The 20,131-nt window shown below is 37.3% G+C and overlaps 1 protein-coding gene across 1 annotated transcript in view; it reads left to right on the forward strand.

The window, feature by feature from the left end:
- The window catches only part of SRPRB (SRP receptor subunit beta), a 30,724-nt gene that overhangs the window by 3,559 nt on the left and 7,034 nt on the right, over positions 1–20,131 (forward strand). Inside the window, exons 4-6 of the mRNA XM_082625274.1 lie at positions 1,061–1,143; positions 10,282–10,418; positions 18,046–18,100. Of these exons, the coding sequence (XP_082481400.1) occupies positions 1,061–1,143; positions 10,282–10,418; positions 18,046–18,100 (275 nt within the window). The remainder of the gene's footprint in view (positions 1–1,060; positions 1,144–10,281; positions 10,419–18,045; positions 18,101–20,131) is intronic.

The following is a 20,131-nucleotide window of genomic DNA, read 5'->3' on the forward strand; positions in this document are numbered from 1 at the left end:
CTTATGGATTGTTTATAGTATGTGTTGTGGTGCTGATTATGAAATGTGATAGGGGTCCCAACCTGAGGTCCCTACACTACCAGTATAAAAATAGAAAAAAGGCTAATATACTTTGTGTATTACCTATAAAAGATTAAACAGACTAAGTGACAGGCCACAATGTATCCAGCTGTAATTATGTCAAATCTGTGCATAATGCTGACTCCCTCCTGCTGAATAGTGGTTGAGGCTGGCTGTGGAGAAGGTAAAACATATGAGAAATGATCCACGGGTCTGATAAATGTACCGGGGCTATACCCGAGAGTCTTAGGATTGAGCGTAGCCACATCTGCATTGAACCCGAGCTCAAGAATGAAGGCCTGGCATGAATGGCATGTAAGTGGGCACTTAATCAGTCTGCTCCGTAGCAGCACAACCCCGCCCTGTTCAGTGATTGTCACCTGGATCAAGAATTGACAAAAATTACTGACAGAGTTGGAACAAATAAATGGTGTGTCTAGTGGACATATATTTTAAAATTAGATTGCAGTAGAAATATAAAAGAATGTTTTGTTTTTATAAAGGTTGGGGATCCCTGCAGTGGTAACATGTTATATGATAAGATGTAGGTTCTTATATTATTTAGTTTGTGAATATTTATTACTGTTTTTCGCATGTTTTTGCTTTTATTCATACTGGTATATTTCCCAGCCTCAGGTGGACTTTCCTGCCTTCCCCTTACAGGGTCAGGTTTCTCACGTACCCTCAGAACATTGATCAAAGTTGTAATTTTACATTTACATGTAATTTTACATTGTGTTGACCTTTCTGATTGTATTATATAAACTCTGTTAGGGCAGGACCATGTTTTTGTCCATTGTTAAATCTCCAGAGCCTTCACTCCATGATTTATAAATAGAAGATGCTCTGTGAACATTTGTTTGATTCATTAATCAGTTACAGTGACCTTTTTTGATTCATTAATTGGGTACCATTCTGATACCTGTGATCTCATATGAAAGATTTATGTTGTAAATGTGAATCCGGACTGAAACATTAATATTATTGCTGGCATCCTTAGGGCACTAGCCTGATCTTGATTGACCTCCCTGGCTATGAGAGCTTGAGACTTCAGTTCTTAGAGCGGTTTAAGGCTTCAGCCAGGTAAGTAGGAAGTGGGAAGGGCTTGTCTGAAATCTGTATATCAAGGCCAGCCATGTTGTTTGCTCTCATGGTATTCTGGAGGCAGCCTGGTATCCTGGAGTGGAAAGAGCATGGACCCTGGGGTCAGCATTTCTGGGTTGCAAGCCCACCTTCACTTGGATTATATGAGATAATATTTGAAAATATTTCTCAGAGTGTTCAGAAAGTGTTTACCCTTATTATGATGTCAGTAAATTTTTCATTTACTCTGAGGACAAATTTAATAATGTGTAGAACTATTAAAATCTGAAAAAAGAATTTTAAAGCTAGGTGACATCTGAGAAGATATTAAAATCCAACATTATGTATTTCTATCCTTAAATCATCTAAAATTTACACCTGAAAAGTACAGAAGAATATTTTCATATTTCTTTTAGTATTGTCCTAGTATTACTGACTCTTATTTCCTAAATTTCTTGTGCTTCAGCTTAAGATGCTTTATTCTTGTGTAGTCTCTAACACTGGTAGGAACTTGAAGAAAATCAAAATACCACATTTCATTTATTTTAAGACACATTTTAATATCTATGAAATTGGAATGCCACTTACAGTTAATGGTGTCATAGTTTAATTGGCAGTATTTTCTTTCGTAGTTGAACCTGAAATAATATGTGTTTTAATTGATGGAATCCGGGTTAATGGAATGAGGTAGTTGTTTCTTTCCTTATTTTTGAAGGTATCTTGTTTTGTATTTTGTTGTTCTTTCTTGGCCCACAAGGTGATGGTGATGAGCAATCTGTCATAGTTGAGACTGTTACTTGATTTAAAAAAAAAAAAAAAAGGGCTTCCCTGGTGGCACAGTGGTTGAGAGTCCGCCTGCCGATGCAGGGGACACGGGTTCGTGCCCCGGTCCGGGAAGATCCCACGTGCTGTGGAGTGGCTAGGCCCGTGAGCCATGGCCACTGAGCCTGCACATCTGGAGCCTGTGCTCCGCAACGGGAGAGGCCACAACAGTGAGAGGCCCGTGTACCACAAAAAAAAAAAAAAAATTTTAGAGAGTTTTAGGTTCACAGCAAAATTGAACAGCAGGTACAGAGATTTCCCATATAACCCTACCCCACACATGTCTAACCTCCCCTGTTATCAGCATCCTTCACCCCAGTGGTTCATTTGTTACAACTGATGTACCTAAATTGACACATCATAATCTCTCAGTCTGTATTTTACATTAAGATTCACTCTTGGTGTTGTACATTCTAGGAATCTGAAGAAATGTACAACGATATGTATTCACCATGATAGTATCTTAGAGAGTAGTTTCACTGCCCTAAAAATTCTCTGCTCTGCCAGTTCATCCTCCTCTCCCCTAACCCCTCACAACCACTCATCTTTTTATTGTCTCTGTAGTTTTGCCTTTTTCACAATTTCATATAGTTGGAAACATAGAGTATGTAGCCTTTTCATGTTGGCTTCTTTCACTTAGTAATATGCATTTAAGTTTCTTCCATGTGTTTTCATTGTTTGATAGCTTATTCCTTTGTAGTGCTGAATAATATGCTATTATCTAGATGTACCACAGTTTATCCATTTACCTGTTGAAGGACATCTCGGTTGCCTCCAAATTTTGGCAGTTCTGAATAAAGCTGGTTTTTGTGTACACATAAGTTTTGGGGTAAATATCAAGGAGCACAATAGCAGAATCATATAGTAAGAGTATGTTTAGTTTTGTGAGAAATTGCCAAACTCTCTTCCAAAGTGGCTGTACCATTTTGCATTCCCACCAGCAATGAATGAGAGTTCCAGTTGCTCTGCATCCTGACCAGCATTTAGTGTTGTCAGTGTTCTGGGTTTTGCCATTCTAATGGGTATGTAGTGGTATCTAATTGTTGTTTTAATTTGCATTTCCCTGATGACATATGATGTGGAGCATCTTTTTATATTTGCTAATTATAAGTTATTTAAACCTTGTTTGATGAGGTGTCTGTAAAGATCTGTGACCCATTTTTTAATTAGATTGTTTGTTTTCTTACTGTTGAGTTTCAAGAGTTCTTTTATATATTTCGGGTAACAGTCCTTATCAGATATATCTTTTGCAGATATCTTCTCCCAGTCTGTGGCTTATTTTCTCATTCTCTTGATGCTGATTTTTGCAGAGCAGAAATTTTTACCTTTACTGAAGTCCAGTTTACCATGGATTGTATTGTATCTAAAAAGTCATTGTCAAACCCAAGATCATCTAGGTTTTCTCCAGTGTTATCTCCTAGGAGTTTTGTAGTTTTGGTTTACGTTGAGGTGTGTGATCCATTTTAAGTTAATTTTTGTGAAAGGTGTGAGTTCTGTATCTAGATTCATTTTTTTGGATGTGGATGTCTAGCTGTTCCAGCACTGTTTGTTGAAAGGACTATCTTTGCTTCATTTGTTGCCTTTGCTCCTCCATCAGGGATCCCTCGACTGTATATATCGGGGTCTCTTTCCGGACTCTGTTCTATTGATCTATTCTCTCACCAATACCATGCTGTCTTTGTTACTATAGTTTCATAGTAAGTTGGTAACATCAGTTCTCCATCTTTGTTCTTCTTCAGTATTGTGTTGACTATTCTGGGTCTTTCGCCTCTCTGTATAAACTTCAGAATCAGTTTGTCAGTATCCACAAATAAGTTGCCAAGATTTTGATTGGGATTGCATTGAATCTATAAAGTTGGGAAGAACTGACATCTTCACTCTGTTTAGTCTTCTTATCCATGAACGTGGAATATCTCTCCATTTTTCTAGTTCTACTTCAATTTTGTTGATCAGAGTTTCATAGTTTTCCTCATATAGATCTCGTATGATTTGTACCTAAGTTTCATATTGTGGGATGCTAATGTAAATGGTATTGTGTTTTTAATATCAAATTCCATTTGTTCATTCCTGATATTTGGGTAAGCAATTCACTTGTGTATCAACCTTGTATCCTCCAACTCTGCTATAATCGCTTATTAGTTCCTGAGCTTTTTGGTTGATTTTTTCAGATCGTCTGCAGTCATTTCATGTGCGAATACAGACATTTTTATTTCTTCCTTCCTAATCTATATACCTTTTATTTCCTTTTGTTGTCCTAATGCATTAGCTTGAAATTACAGTACGATGTTGCAAAAGCAATGGTGAGATGGGACATCCTTGCTGTGTTCCTGGTCTTAGCAGGAAATCTTTGATTTTTTTCACCATTAAGTATGATGTTAGCCATATGATTTTTGTAGATATTCTTTATCAAGTTGAGGAAGTTCCCCTCTATTCTTAGTTTACTAGGAGTTTTTATCATGAATGGTTGTTTGATTTTGTCAAATGCTTTTTTGGGTCTATTAATAACGATTGTGTGATTTTTCTTTTTTAGTTGATACATCAATGAAATGAGTATGTTAATTGATGTTTGAACGTTGAACCAGCCTTTCATACCACTTGGTTGTTGTGATATTGTGATTTATAATGAGAAATGCATATTTGGTCTTCATTCCTGTTTCTGGCGCAGAGCTCATAAAACCCTTAGAATTTCCTAAGTGATGAGAGTGATAAAGGTGTCTTTTGTTATGTTTTTGTGGTGAGTTTTGGAAAGCACCTAAGGATGGGGGCTGGGTGCCAGGAGAACCAACCATACGATTAGAGAGTTGGAACTTTTCATTCCCATCCAGGGAAGGGAGAGGAGAGAGGCTGGAGGTTGAATCAATCACCAGCGGTCAATTGTTCGGTCAATCACGCCTATATAATTATGCCTCCATAAAACCCCAAAAGGATGAGGTTCATAGGGCTTCCAGGTTGGGGAACCAGAATGCTTCCACATGCCATCTTGCAGGACCCAAACTCCACGGGGACAGAAGCTCCTTTGTTCAGGATCTCACCATATGTATCCCTTCATCTGGCTGTTGATTCATATCCTTTAATATCTTTTGCAATAAACTGATAATTTAGTGAGTTAAATGAGTTTCCTGAGTTCTTTGAGCTGCTCTCACAAATTAATTGAATCCAAGAAGGAGGGGTCATGGGAACCTCTGATTTACAGCCAGTCAGTCAGAAGTACAGTTAACAACCTGGACTTCTGTCTGGTGTCTGAGGTCCCCACTACCAAATTAATCAAACCGAAGGAAGGAGTTGTGAGACCTTCGAGTCTGTAGCCTGTTGGTCAGAAGCACAGGTAACAATCTGGGCTTGTAACTGGCATGTGAAGTGGAGGGCAGTCTTGGGGCACTGAGCCCTTAACCTGCGGAATCTGATGCTATCTCCAAGTCGATAGCATCAGAATTGAGTTGAATTGTAGGGCACCCAGGTGGTGTCAGGAGCATTGCTTGGTGGTGGGGGAACCCCCATCCCCCACATTGGAATTGGGTCCAGAACCAATCATGGTGTACAATTCTTTTCATACATTGTTGGACTCGATTTGCCAATATTTTCTTGAGGATTTTTACATCTGTGTTCATGAGATATTTATCTGTAGTTTTCTTGTAATGTCTTGGCTTGTGTTTTAAAGTAATGCTGGCCTCATAGAATGAGTAAGAAAATATTCCCTCTGTTTCTATTTTTTGAAAGAAATTATAGAGAATTTGTATATTTTCTTCCTTAAATTTTTAAAAATTGAATATTTTTGACGTATAACATTGTATAAATGTCCTTAAACATTTGATAGAATTCACCAGTGATCCCACCTTTGCCTAGTGCTCTCTGTTTTGGAAGGTTTTTAATTATTGATTCAATTTCTTTAGTAGATACAGGGCTATTCAGATTGTCCGTTTCTTATGTTAGTTTTGGCAGATTGCATCTTTCAAGGAATTGGACCATTTCATCTAGGTTATTACATTTTTGGGCATAGAGTTATTTATAGTATCCCTTGATTGTCCTTTTAGTGTCCATGAATCTGTAGTGATATCCCCTTTCATTTCTGATATTTGTAATTTGTGTCCTCTCTTTTTCTTAGTTAGACTGGCTAAAAGTTTATAAATTTTATTGATCTTTTCATAGAACCAGTTTTTGGTTTTGTTGATGTTCTCCATTGATTTCCTATTTTCTATTTTGTTGATTTCTGCTCTTTCATTATTTCTTGTGTTTACTTTAGATTTAAATTACTCTGATTTTTCTAGCTTCCTAAGATGGAAGCTTAGATGATTGATTTTAGGTCTTTCTTCTTTTCTAATAAATGCATTCAATGCTATAAACTTCACAGGGTATAGAATTCTAGGTTTTGAGGATTCTTCTCTCAACACCTTAAATATTTCACTTGACTCTCTTCTTGCATGCGTGATGTCTGAGAAGTTGGATATAATTCTTATATTGCTCCTCTATAAGTAAGGTCTTTTTCCTTCTGGCTTATTATGGGATTTTTTCTTTATCTTTGATTTTCTGTAGTTTAAAAATGATATGGCTAGGTATAGTTCTTTTAGCATTAATCCTGCTTGGTGTTTTCTGAGCTTCGTGTGGTTTCGTTGGATCTGTGGTTTGGTGTCTGACATTAATTTGGGGAAATTTTCAGTCATAGTTTAAATATTTCTTCTGTTCTTTTCTCTCTTTCCTCTCCTTCTGGAATTCCCATTACATATATGTTACACCTTTTGTAGTTGTCCCGCAGTTCTCAGATATCCTGTTATGTTTTTTTAAGTCTTTGTTCTCTTTGCTTTTCAGTTTTGGAGGCTTCTATTGAGATATCTCAAGCCAGAGATTCTTTCCTTCAGTCATGTCTAGTCTACTAATAATTCCATCAAAGGCTTTCTCCATTTCTGTTAGGTTATTTTTGATCTGTAGCTTTCTTTTTAGTTATTTCTTAGAACTTCCATCTCTCTCCTTACATTGCCCATCTGTTTTTGCATGTTGTCTACTTTATCTTTTAGAGCCCTTAGTACCACAGTCACAGTTGTTTTAAATTCTTGGTCTGATCATTCCAACATCTCTTCCATATCTGAGTCTAGTTCTGTTGCTTGCCCCTTCTCTTCAAACTCTTTTTTTACTTTTTAGTTTGTCTTGTAATTTTTTCTTGATAGCCAGACACAATATACTGGGTAAGAACTGCCCTTAGTAACGTGGTGAAGTGTGAGGGGAAGGGAAGTGTCCTGTGATTAGGTCTAAGTCTTAGTGAACCTGTGTCTCTGGACTGTGAGCTTCATACTTGATTCTCAACTGATTCCTCACTAGGTTGTATTTTTCTGTATATATGTGTTCTCTCCAATTTGGTGGGCAGTGATTTGCTGTATAACCTCACTTCTCTGATGAATCTAAATGCTGTTGATTTTTCAGTCCCGTTAGCTTTTTACTTGTTAGAATGCAGTGGTGACTTCCAGCTTCTTTCATGCTGGACTGAAAACTGGGAGTTGTGCGATTTTTTTTTTTTTATTCCCCAAACAATTGATACAAATCTAGAACTGGCAAATTTTGCTATAATTGGGTTTTAATTTCTAATTAAAATTTTTTTTCCATTTTCAATTATAAATTTTTTACAATTCACAGTGTAATTACTCTTTGATCCAAGTATTTTGGGTAGCTAAAACGTTCAAAGTATGTAAGATACAAATGAACTCAAATCATAATCACAATAAATGCAAATTTAAAAGACATTTACTACAGTGGACCCTTGAACAGCATGGGTTCGAACTGTGTGGGTCCGCTTATAGGAGGAATTTTTTCATTTAATATGTACTGCACAATCTGTGGTTGGTTGAATCCGGCAATGCCAAACCTCAGATGCAGAGGGCGGACCATGAAGTTATACGCAGATTTTTGACTGGAGGGTCAGGCCTCTAATCCCCACATTGTTCAAGGGTCAACTTATAGTATATTGATCTGAGACTTCTAGTTTTTTAATCCTACCTGTTTTGGTTAATCCAGTTTCCCTAATCTCATTTTCCCCCTCTGCTGGTTTGAAAGTTTGGTATTTTTTCTTTTTTCATTGTTATCTTCTACTCTTTTGTTTTAAACTTTGATTACTTACAAAAGTTTAAAATCAATAATATTAGTTTTCTTTCACTGGAACTTAAAATACCTTACTTTGATCTTCCTCACATCTTCCTTTCATTTTATTTCTCTTTCTTCTTTTTTAACACCCAACAGTTACTAATATTTTTCTCCATCATTCAGTGATCACCTAGAATTACCAGGATGTTTATGGATTTCTTTTTTCTCTATCGCTTCTTGCCTCTTACTCTTTCCTTTTGATTCAGTTTTCTTTCACGTGTATCTTTTGGATATGCTTCCAGAAATGGTGAATAAGAGATAAAAGTTTCTCATCTTTTGTTCATTTGAAACTTTTTTCATTGGCCTTCATTTTTGAATAACTATTTTAGCTGAGTATAAAATCCTGGGTGGCAGTTATTTCTGTTTTCACATTGAAGGCATTACTCCTGACTTCAGGTATCTGTTGTTGTAGATGAGAAAGCAGTACTCAATCTAATTGTCATTTCATATTACAGAATCTATGTTTTTTTAATCCTGTATTCAGGGGTAGATTATCCTTCTGTTTAGGGGTGATTTAGCTTTATCATGGTTGGGATTTAAGTATACTATTTCAGTTGAAAGATTTGTATCTTCAGTTCTGGAAAATTCTCAACAATATCTTTTTAGGTAGTTCTATTTCCAAATTCTCACTTTCACCTCCTGGAACTCTTATTAACATCACCGAACCTTATCATTTCTGCTCTTCTTGTCTCTTCTCTGTCATATCTTCCAAGTCTTTTTACCTTGCGTATAGTTGATATTTTCGTCTTTATTTTGTAGTTTAGTATATCCTTTTCAGCTGTAGTATTCTCTGCTTAACTTTTCCATCGGGTTGCTACTAATTTTGTTCTTTACTTGTAAAAATATATCTTTCAATACCAGCCTTTCTTTTAGTACTATCTTTATTCTTTTATTATGGTGTCTAGTATTCTTTTAAATAATTTAAAATATTTTACTGATTGCTTTATTATTTTTAGTTTTGAGTGCTGATTAATCTGTCTTTGTGGTTCTCCCTCATAATGGTTTATTTACTGTGCTTTGTAATTTTGATCCAGATACCCTGTTCAAGGGGGTTAGATTTTGCTGTTGATGTTGTGGTTGCTGTTTTTTTTTTTTTTTTTTTTTTAATTGCTTTAGGTTATGAAAGCCTCTCTCCAGAAGGGGTTCATATTTCCTTCTGTTGGGGGCCATAGGAGTTCATTGAGTCTGGCCCAATTTTTATATATCTTCCTGCTTGGGGATCTTACACCATGAGATAGTGTAAGTTCATACCCTGCTTCTGTGTGTGGCACAGGAGGCCTGGTGCTTCAATTCTTCTTGGGTTATTTTCCCACACCGCTGTCTGTTAGACTGCTTTTAAGTACTAGGCTTTGCACAGAGTGTTCAGTTCCAGCTTTCCAACTCCCTGTTGGCTGTTGCACATCTCCTGGGCTTTCAAACCCTCGTTCCTAAAGCCTATTATCTGCTGTTTCCCTGGACTGCTTTGCTTTAGCTTTGATATCTCTTTATTTCTGGCACATGTGGATTCTCACTGTTGCTGCCTTAGGTTGGGCCCTACCTGGTCACTCTGCTTCTAGTTTGATTATCCTCTTAGTTGTATCTGTCTTTCATTTAGGCACTAATATTCTTTGTAAGACAGAAAAGCATAAACTCTTTAGGCCAATGTGTCGCACCCCTTTGCCGTCTGACCTGGTTTTCCTTCATTTCCCCACCTACCTGCGTATTAGCTTACCTTGAGTTCTCCAAGGCATGTTGTTCCACCACTTTGTGCCCTGCACATACTACTTTCCAGACAGTCTTTGCCACAGTAGTATTTTGTCTGGCTAAAATTCACTCAACTATTACATCCTCCTTTAAGTCTTCCTGACCTGGTTTCATGTAAATTATCTTCCTCTTTGTTTCTGTTACAGCAGGTACAAGGTCTGTCCTAGTGTTTTATCACATGGTTTTGTATATGACAATTTCCTGGACTTGAGGGGAGGCATCATTTTCTATTGTCTTTTTAGATACAGTCATTGATACATAGTAGCACTAAGTAGTCCTTTGTTAAGTATTTGTATTGTATGATTACTTGTGCAGACACCTGTATGTGAGTTTGTTTTGTTTTATTCATTAGGATTGAATTGGGCAAAATTAAGGATATCATTTTTCAATATAATGCTGCACTGTTGCATGCTCACATGGCAGTTTTTCTTTTTTTTCCCCCTCCAGGGCTATTGTGTTTGTTGTGGATAGTGCAGCCTTCCAGCGAGAGGTGAAAGATGTGGCAGAGTTTCTGTATCAAGTCCTCCTTGACAGTATTGGTCTGAAGAACACACCGTCATTCTTAATCGCTTGCAATAAGCAAGGTACTATCATGTTTTCTGGCAATAATAGTTGAGATTTTTCTGGGATTGTTACTAAGAATTAATACAGTTATCTACAATTGTTATTACTGAGGATGAGAGACAATTGCTAATGAACTATAAATTAAGGATTTTAAATCTTAAAATTTATTTATACTCCAGCATTTTCATTAGTCTCCCTTACCAGGCTGTTCTAAGGAGCGACAAAGGAGTGATTATTATCATTTATTCTTTGATACAGTGTTTTATTTTTAATCGTACAACATTTTAATTTACTAAGTTAAGTTCATCAGTTCGACAGTATGTCATATCAGATACACAGTTGAGGAAGGACAGGATGGAGTCTCTCCTTTTAAACAAGTTTGCCATCTAGCACATTTCATCAAGAAGAGTTTGCAGAAGTGTTTTCCTTTAACCTCATAAGAATGAAAAACATTTTAGTCTCAGCCAGTAAAACTAGGCTTCAGTTTTATTACCTTTAAAATCAGATTAGGAGTGATGTCAGCATCATGAGGTGTGAGACACCTTCTTTGTCTCTCCCCTTCATTCTACAACTAGTAAAACATCCAAAACTCAACAAAGGTTCCTCTGCCCAACACACTAGGATGCTGGAGAGATCCACAAGTGTACTTCTGAAGGTGGGTGGACTGGAACACATAGAGGAGGTAGAACTGGGGGAACAGTGGAAGAATGTCTGCAGTCTTAGCCTCTGGCCACAGTGGCTGAGCCTGAAGCCCCAGAGAACCCTGTAGCAACAGGGAAGACAGCACACATGGCTCCAGCCTCCTGGCTGTAGTAGCTCCTTTGGCCACGGGGAACCCCGCAGCAGCAGCGGTGGTGGGGCCTGTGACCCCAGTCCCCTGGCTCACGGCAGTGCTGCACGCAAACCCGACAAGCCCAGATGTGGCGAAGGTGCCCATGACTCTGTCTCCTTCACTTTTCCCCACATCTCCCTCCAGCAGCAGAGCTCAAGCAGTGACAGTGAGGGTACCAGTGACACATCTGGCAGAGGTAGTAGAGGGTGGAAAGTGCCAATTCTCAAATATAGTCACAGGCAGCTCAGGTAAGAAAAGTCAAAAACCTGTGCTATAGCAAGATAAAAGAAAGGCCTCTATTTTCCAACTTGTTGAACTGTAAGAATCAAGGAGAAAAAAAAGCTTTATCTACATAAGAAAGGTATTTGCTACTTCAAATGCACTGGCAGAGGAACAGTTTGTCAAGTACCATGTAAAACCACAGTACACAGTGTAACAAAAAGAAAACGACAGTTCTCCAGCAGCCAAACTTAAGTCATGGAAGATTGTAATCTAACTGATAGAGAATTCAAAATAGCTGTTATGAAGAAACTAAACAAGCTACAGGAGAACTCAGGAGGGCAGTTCAGTGAGCTCAGGAATAAAATTAATGAACAGAAGAAATACTTTACCAAAGATATTAAAAGTCTAAAAGAGAACCAAACAGAAATTCTGGAGCTGAAGATGTCAATAAATGAGATGAAGAATGCATCAGAAAGCACTGGAAATAGAGCAGACCATATGGAAGAGAGAATTAGTGAGCTTGAAGATAGAGATCTAGAAATGATTCAAGTAGGAGTGGCGAGAGAACTAAGATTTTTTTTTAAATAAAATTTTATGAGAACTATCCAGCTTCATTATCCTTCATAAAGATAATGGTTATCCCAGAGGAAGAAGAGAGGGAGAAGGGAGCAGAGAGTTTATTTAAAGAAATAATAGCTGAGAATTTCACAAACCCAGGGAAGGAACTGGATATACAAGTCCATAAAGCTAAGAGAACATTTAATTATCTCAATGCTAAAAGATGTTCTCCAGGACACATTATGTTAAAATTGTCAGAATTCAATGATAAAGAATTTTAAAGGCATCCGGAGGAAAAAAGACAGTAGCCTACAAAGGAACCCCTATTAAGCTATTAGCAGATTTCTCAGCAGAAACTGTATAGACCAGGAGAGGATGGGATAGCCTACTCAAAATATTATAAGACAAAAACTCTGCCAAGAATCCTTCCAGCAAACTTATCCTTGAGATACAAAGGAGAAATAAAGACTTTCCCAGACAAAAGCTGAGGGAGTTCATTACCAGTAGACCTGCCTTACAAGAAATGTTGGAAGGAGCTCTCCTACCTGAAACGAAGAGACAAAAGTACACAATACTTTGAGTAAGGTGATAAATAGATAGAATCAGAAAATTGCAACTTTACATCAGAATAGGTTGTTAAACAATTATAAAGGTTAAAGGGGAAAAAGCAGTAAAAATAATTATAGCTACTGCAGTTTGGTAATGAACTCACAATATAAAAAGGGATAATTTGAGATGACAAAAATGTAAAAGGGGAAGAGGAAAAGAACAGAACGCATATAATGGCAAATGAAGATAAGATCCTATCAGCAGAAAAAGGACTATTTTATCTATGAGATGTCTTACACAAACCTGATGGTAACCACAAAATGTAAGTCTAGAGCAGAGACATGAAACTAGGAGGAAACTAGTAAACCACCAACTAAGATGTCAGGCAGAAACAATGGAGATATAGAGCAACCAGAAAACAAAAGATAAAATGGCAGTACTAGTCCTCATTTATCAGTAATCACCCTAAATATAAGTGGATTGAATTCACCAATCAAAAGACACAGAGTGGCTGGATGTATTAAAAAACAAACCAACTATGTCCTGCCTCCCAGAGACTCATCTCAGCTCTAAAGACAAACATAGGCTCAAAGTGAAGGGATGGAAAATGATACTCCAAGCAGATGGCAGCCAAAAGAAAGCAGATGTAGCCATCTCAGATCAGATCAAATAGGCTTCAAGCCAAACGAGAACAAGATGGACTTATATAGTGATAAAGGGGGCAATCCATCAAGAAGATGTAACATTTATTAATATATAAGCATCTAACATAGGAGCATTAAAACATGAAAGGAATTATTCACAGACATAAATGAAGAAATTGACAGCAATAATAGTAGGGGAGTTTAACATCCCACTTACATCAGTGAATTGATTATCTAGACAGAACGTTAACAGGGAACCATTGGCCTTAAATGAAGCATTACATCAGGTGGAATATATATACACACACTCACGTACATACATACAGACATATGTACATATATATAAATAAAACATTCCATCCCAAAGCAGCAGAATACACATTCTTCTCAAGCGCACATGGAACATTCTCAAGGATAGACCATATGCTGGGACACAAAACAAGTTTCACTAAATGTAAGACAGAAATCATATCGAGCATCTTTTCCTACCACAAAGATTTGAAACTAGAAATCAACTACAAGAAGAAAGCTGAAAAAATCAAATATGTGGAGACTAAACAACATGCTACTGAACAACTATTAGGTCAATGAGGAGGAAAGGAGGAAATAAAAATACCTGAAGATAAATGAAAATGAGGCATACCAGATCAATAGGATGCATCAAAAGCAGTACAAGTTTATAGCAATACTTGCCTACCTCAAGAAACAAGAAAAATCTCCAACAGTCCTTGCACCTAAAGGCACTAGAAAAAGAACAAACTAAGCCCAAAGTCAGTAGAAGGAAGGAAATACTAAAAGCCAGCAGAAATAAATGAAATAGAGACTGAAGAGATAGTAGAAAAGATCAATGAAACTAAGAGCTTGTTCTTTGAAAAGATAAACAAAGTTGACAAACCTCTAGCTAGACTAAAAAAAAAAGAGAGGAGGCTCATATAAATAAAATCAGAAATGAAAGAGGAGAAATTACAACAGATCTCACAGAAATACAAAGGGTTATAAGAGAATACTGTGAATAACTACACCAACAAATTGGACAGCCTAGAAGAAATGAATACATTCTTAACAATCAACTTTCCAAGACTGAATCTTGAAGAAATAGAAAATCTGAATAGACTGATAACTAGGAAGGAGATTAAAACAGCAATCAAAAGCCTTCCAAAAAAAACAAAAGTCCAGGACCAGACAGCTTCACTAGTAAATTCTACCAAATGTTCAAAGAAGATTTAATACCCATTCTTCTTAAACTCTTCCAAAAAAGTTGAAGATGAGGGAACACTTCCTAACTCATTTTATGAGGTCAACATTACCCTGATATCAAAGCCAGACAAGGATAACACAAAAAAAGAAAATTACAAGCCAGTATCTCTGATAAACATAGATGCAGAAATCTTCAACAAAATATTAGCAAACCAAATAGAACAATACATTAAAAGGATCATACACTGTGATCAAGGGGGATTCAACATCTGCAAGTCAATCAACATGATAAAACATTCTAAAAGTCATGATCATCTCAATAAATGAAGAAAAAGCATTTGACAGAATTCAACATCCACTTAGGATAAAGACAATAAAATGGGTATAGAAAGAATGTACCTCAACATAATAAAGGCTATGCCCACATGTCAAACCCACAGCTGACATCATACTTAACTGTGAAAAACTGAAAGCTATCCCTCTAAGATCAGGAACAAGACAAGGATGCCCATCTCTTGCCACTCTCATTCAACATAGCTAAAGACTCCACCAAAAACCTATTAGAAATAATAAATGAATACAGTAAAGTTGCAGGGTGCAAACTCAATATACAAAAATCTGTTGTGTTTCTGTACACCAACAACAAACAAACAGAGAAATTAAGAAAACAGTCCCATTTAAAATTGCAGCAAAAACAATAAAATACCCAGGAATAAATTTAACCAAGGATGGGAATTCCCTGGCAGTCCAGTGGTTAGGACTCCACACTTTCACTGCTGAGGGTGCAGGTTCAATCCCTGGTCAGGGAACTAAGATCCCACAATACAGTAAAAACTATAAAACATTGTTGAGAGAAATGGAAGACACAAAGAAATGGCAAGATATTTCATGCTCGTAGACTGTAAGAATTAACATTGTTAAAATGTCTATTTTACCTAAAGCAATCTGCAGATTCATTGCAGCAATCCCTGTCAAAATCCTAATGCCATTTTTTGCAGAAATGGAACAAAAATTCCTTACATATTACTACAAAGCTATAGTAGTCAAAACAGCATGGTATTTGGCAGAAAAACAGACATACAGTTCAATGGAACAGAATTGAGAGCCCAGAAATAAACATATAGACGATTAATTTACAACAGAGGCGCAAAGAACATAACATTGGAGACAGAACAGTGTCTTCAGTAAATGGTGTTGGGAAAACTGTACAGCCACGTGCAAAAGAATGAAAGTAGACTATTTTCTTATACCATACACAAAAATCAACTCAAACGTGGATTAAAGGATTGAACAGGAGACCTGAAACCATAAAGCTCCTAGAAGAACACAGGGAGTTCGGACTGTGATGTGGGATTTAGCAATATGTTTTCGGAGCTGCCTCCTCAGGCAAGGCAAACAAAAGCAAAAATAAACAGGTGGTACTATATCAAGCTAAAAAGCAAAGCAGAGCACAACACAGCACAGCAAAGGAAACCAACAAAATGAAAAGACAGCCTACTGACTGGGAGAAGATATTGTCAAATCATATTATCTGATAAGGGGTTAATATCCAAGATATATAAAGAACCCATACAACTCAACAACAACAAAAAACCTGATTTAAAAATGGGCAGATGGGCCTCCCTGGTGGCGCAGTGGTTGAGAGTCCGCCTGCCGATGCAGGGGATACGGGTTCGTGCCCCGGTCTGGGAGGATCCCATATGCCGCGGAGCGGCTGGGCCCGTGAGCCATGGCCGCTGGGCCTGCGCATCCGGAGCCTGTGCTCCGCAACGGGAGAGGCCACAACAGTGAGAGGCCCGCATACCGCAAAAAAAAAAAATAATAAATAAAAAAAAAATAAAAATGGGCAGATAACCTGAATAGATGTTTTTCCAGAAAAGATATACAAATGGTCAGCAGGCACATATGAAGATATTCATCACTAGTGAAGATGAACATCATTAATTATTAGGGAAATGCCAATCAAAGCCACAATTAGACATTACCTCACAACTGTTAGAGTGACTGTTGTCAAAAAGAGAAGAAATAACATGTGTGGGTAATGATGTGGAGAAAATGGAACACTTGTGCACTGTTGATGGGGATGTAAATGCAGCCACTGTGGGAAACAGTATGGATAGTCCTCAAAAAATTAAGAATAGAACTGCCATGGGATCCAGCTATTCCACTTCTGGGTATTTATCCAAAGATAATGGAAACACTAACTCAGAAAGATATTTGCACCCACTACTGTATGGTGATGGATGGAAACTAAATTTTTGGTAGTAAGCAAGGTGTAGTGTATACACAAATTGAATCATAATGTTGTACACATGAAGCATGTTATAAACCAATGTTACCTGAATAATACAATAATCTCTCTTTTCTAGAGAACTAAAAATAAGATAGATTAGTTGATCTTTAGTCCTCTTTCAGACCTAATATTCTCGTTCTATGAAAAGCTCAGTGCGTTTCTCCAAGGTGAGCTGGAAGTAACCCTATCAGTGACCTATTGGGGATCCGTCTTAGGGTCATTACCTGACCTCGTTATTTCTTCTATATTTATTGGGCTTCTGCTGGTGCCAAACCAGTGCTTTTTTATTGCCAAAGTGCACTTGATGCCGTAACATACCATCTTAGTATCAGCTGGAAATGTTCTTCGTTTAGGTTTATATGACAGGGTATTTCTATTGGAGTGAAGGGTCTTGTTAAAATCACAAAGCTGGTAGCTTCTCTTCTTATTACATTGGCTGGACTTATGTATACAGTACATGTGTTGATTTCAAGTGTCTGTAAGATGTAGAAAACTTCTGTGAAAGAGCTTCTCAATTTTAGGGTCACCAGCTTAATTGTAAGCATTATTGTAATATAAATATTAGTGCAAATATAAAGCTTACTTTGATAATGGAACTACTAGTGATAAAAAGCTCTTTAAGCGGGCTTCCCTGGTGGCACAGTGGATAAGAATCTGCCTGCCAATGCAGGGGACACAGGTTTGATCCCTGGTTCGGGAAGATCCCACATGCCGCGGAGCAACAAAGCCCATGTGCCGCAACTACTGAGCCTGCGCTCTAGAGCTTGCAAGCCACAACTACTGAAGCCCACGACCTAGAGCCCGTGCTCTGCAACAAGAGAAGCCACCGCAATGAGAAGCCCACACCCTGCAACAAAGAGTAGCCCCCACTCGCCGCAGCTAGAGAAAGCCCGTGTGCAGCAGCAAAAACCCAACACAGCCAAAAATAAATAAATAAAATAAGAATAAAAATAAATTTAAAAAAAAGATCTTTAAAAAAATGGTGGGGTTGTAGGGAGGGATAAATTGGGAGTTTGGGATTGACATATACTCATTACTATATTTAAAATAGATAACCAGCAAGGACCTACTGTATAGCACAGGGAACTCTGCTCAATATTCTGTAATAACCTAGATGGGAAAAGAATTTGAAAAAGAATAGATATATGTATATGTGTAACTGGATCACTTTGCTGTACACCTGAAACTAACACAACATTGTAAGTCAACTATAATCCAATGTAACATAAAAAATTTTTTTTAATGGTGGGGCAAAGAAACTAGTTTAGATAGGAATTTTCCATATGTGCAAGAAGTCTTGGGAAAAGACCCCTTCTGCTTTAAACAACAGCAATGTCTTTATTTCTTTACAGACATTACAATGGCAAAATCAGCAAAGTTAATTCAGCAGCAGCTTGAAAAAGAAATGTAAGTAAGAATAAGTCCTATTGGTTAACTGTATCTTTTAACACTTAGGAAATATGTATATATTGCTTAAGGTCTTTGGTTTTGTATGGTTATCACAATTAGCCTGAAGATTGGTGTGAAATATACTTGTTAAATAATTGACAACAGAATTAATGGAACTGTAAAAAGTATTAATGGGATGTTTATAGATATTTAAAATTTTCGTGGAAAGAAAATCTCAGGTTTATTGAGACTACAGCTCAATTTGTTTTCCCACTGTTTCTAGACCTAGTTTATAGTAGATATGAAAGGATTTAAAAACTAAATTTGAAAGCCATGGAAATTTTTGTTGACAGAACAAGAAGGGAACACTTCAGAAGAATATAAAAATCTATGATACTATCTTGTAGTGTGTTTTTTCTTTTCAAGCTATGTGGCGATATCATTTAGCTTGATTTTAGTGTTTAAAAATATGTGAATTGGGGCTTCCCTGGTGGCGCAGTGGTTGGGGGTCCGCCTGCCGATGCGGGGGGCGCGGGTTCATGCCCCGGTTCAGGAGAGTCCCGCGTGCCGCGGAGCGGCTGGGCCCGTGAGCCATGGCCGCTGAGCCTGCGCGTCCGGAGCCTGTGCTCCGCAACGGGAGAGGCCACAACAGTGAGAAGCCCGCGTACCGCAAAAAATAAAATAAAATAAAATAATAATATGAACCCTGAAGCCTGATCTTCAAAGTCTAAGAATGCAGCCTGCAAAATAAATAAATAAATAATGTTTTTTAAAAAAAATTTGTGAATTGAGCTATAAGCTTTTGAATTTTAAGGAATCTAGCATATCTCTGTGTTCTGCTGATTTGTAAGAGTTAGCTAACAGGTTGCTTACATAGGAGATACAATCAACATTATAATAGAGCAAGTTATGTTTTCTTATGCTGTTATGTAAGGAGATATGTGTATATATATATATATATATATATTTTTTTTTTTTTTTTTTTTTTTTTTTTTTTTTTTGCGGTATGCAGGCCTCTCACTGTTGTGGCCTCTCCTGTTGCGGAGCACAGGCTCCGGACGCGCAGGCTCAGCAGCCATGGCTCACGGGCCCAGCCGCTCCGCGGCATGTGGGATCTTCCTGGACCGGGGCACAAACCCGTGTCCCCTGCATCAGCAGGCGGACTCTCAACCACTGTGCCACCAGGGAAGCCCTGTAAGGATATTTTTAATAAAAGAATCTGATGAGGAAATATTGTACAAATTCAACTTTTAGTAAATTTTTTTCCCATTATCATTTATATTCTCCTTTGCTCATTTAATAAGCACCTATAATTTGTCTAACTATGCCATGACCTGCTCTAGGATGTGGCTATAAGAAGTGTGATGTTGTTCCTGTACTCAGGAGCTTAGAGTCTAGTAGAATATGGTTTGCTTCAGGTGTTGACAAACTCCCATTCAGGGTCTGCCAACAAAGAGTAGTTTCGCATTTTTATAGGACAAGTAAGAAAAGAAGAAAAGTAGAAAAATATGTGGCAGAGACTAAATATCACCCACAAGCCCAAAATATCTAATTTATGGCTCTTTACAGAAAAATTTTACCAGCCCTGGTCTGTCATTTTCTGTGGCTTGTTGGTTTTTTTTTTTCAATTGAGAATGATATATTCAATCCCATGTGCTTTAAACTTTTTAATATATAATAGAAGAAAAGTTAGCCATTCAATTAGATTTATCAAATACATCATGCCTTCAAATTGAATATCAAAAGAAAATTTTAACCCCTTTATTGAGGTATAATTGATATGTAAAAAGCTGTGCATATTTGATGTATACAACTCAATTTGGGGATAAGCATACACCTGTGAAACCATCATCACCATCCAGGCCATTACTTCCCAGAGTTTCTTCCTACATACTTTATTATTTGTGTGTGTATGTATTTCATGAGAACACTTAACATAAGATCTACCCTATTAGCAAATTTTAAGTGTACAGTGAATACTATGCTATATAGTAGATCTCTAGCACTTACTTATTTGCATAACTGAAACTTTATACCCTTTGACCATCA

This window comes from Mesoplodon mirus (assembly GCF_964341445.2).
Source record: "Mesoplodon mirus genome assembly, chromosome: 6".
Taxonomy (NCBI): domain Eukaryota; kingdom Metazoa; phylum Chordata; class Mammalia; order Artiodactyla; family Ziphiidae; genus Mesoplodon; species Mesoplodon mirus.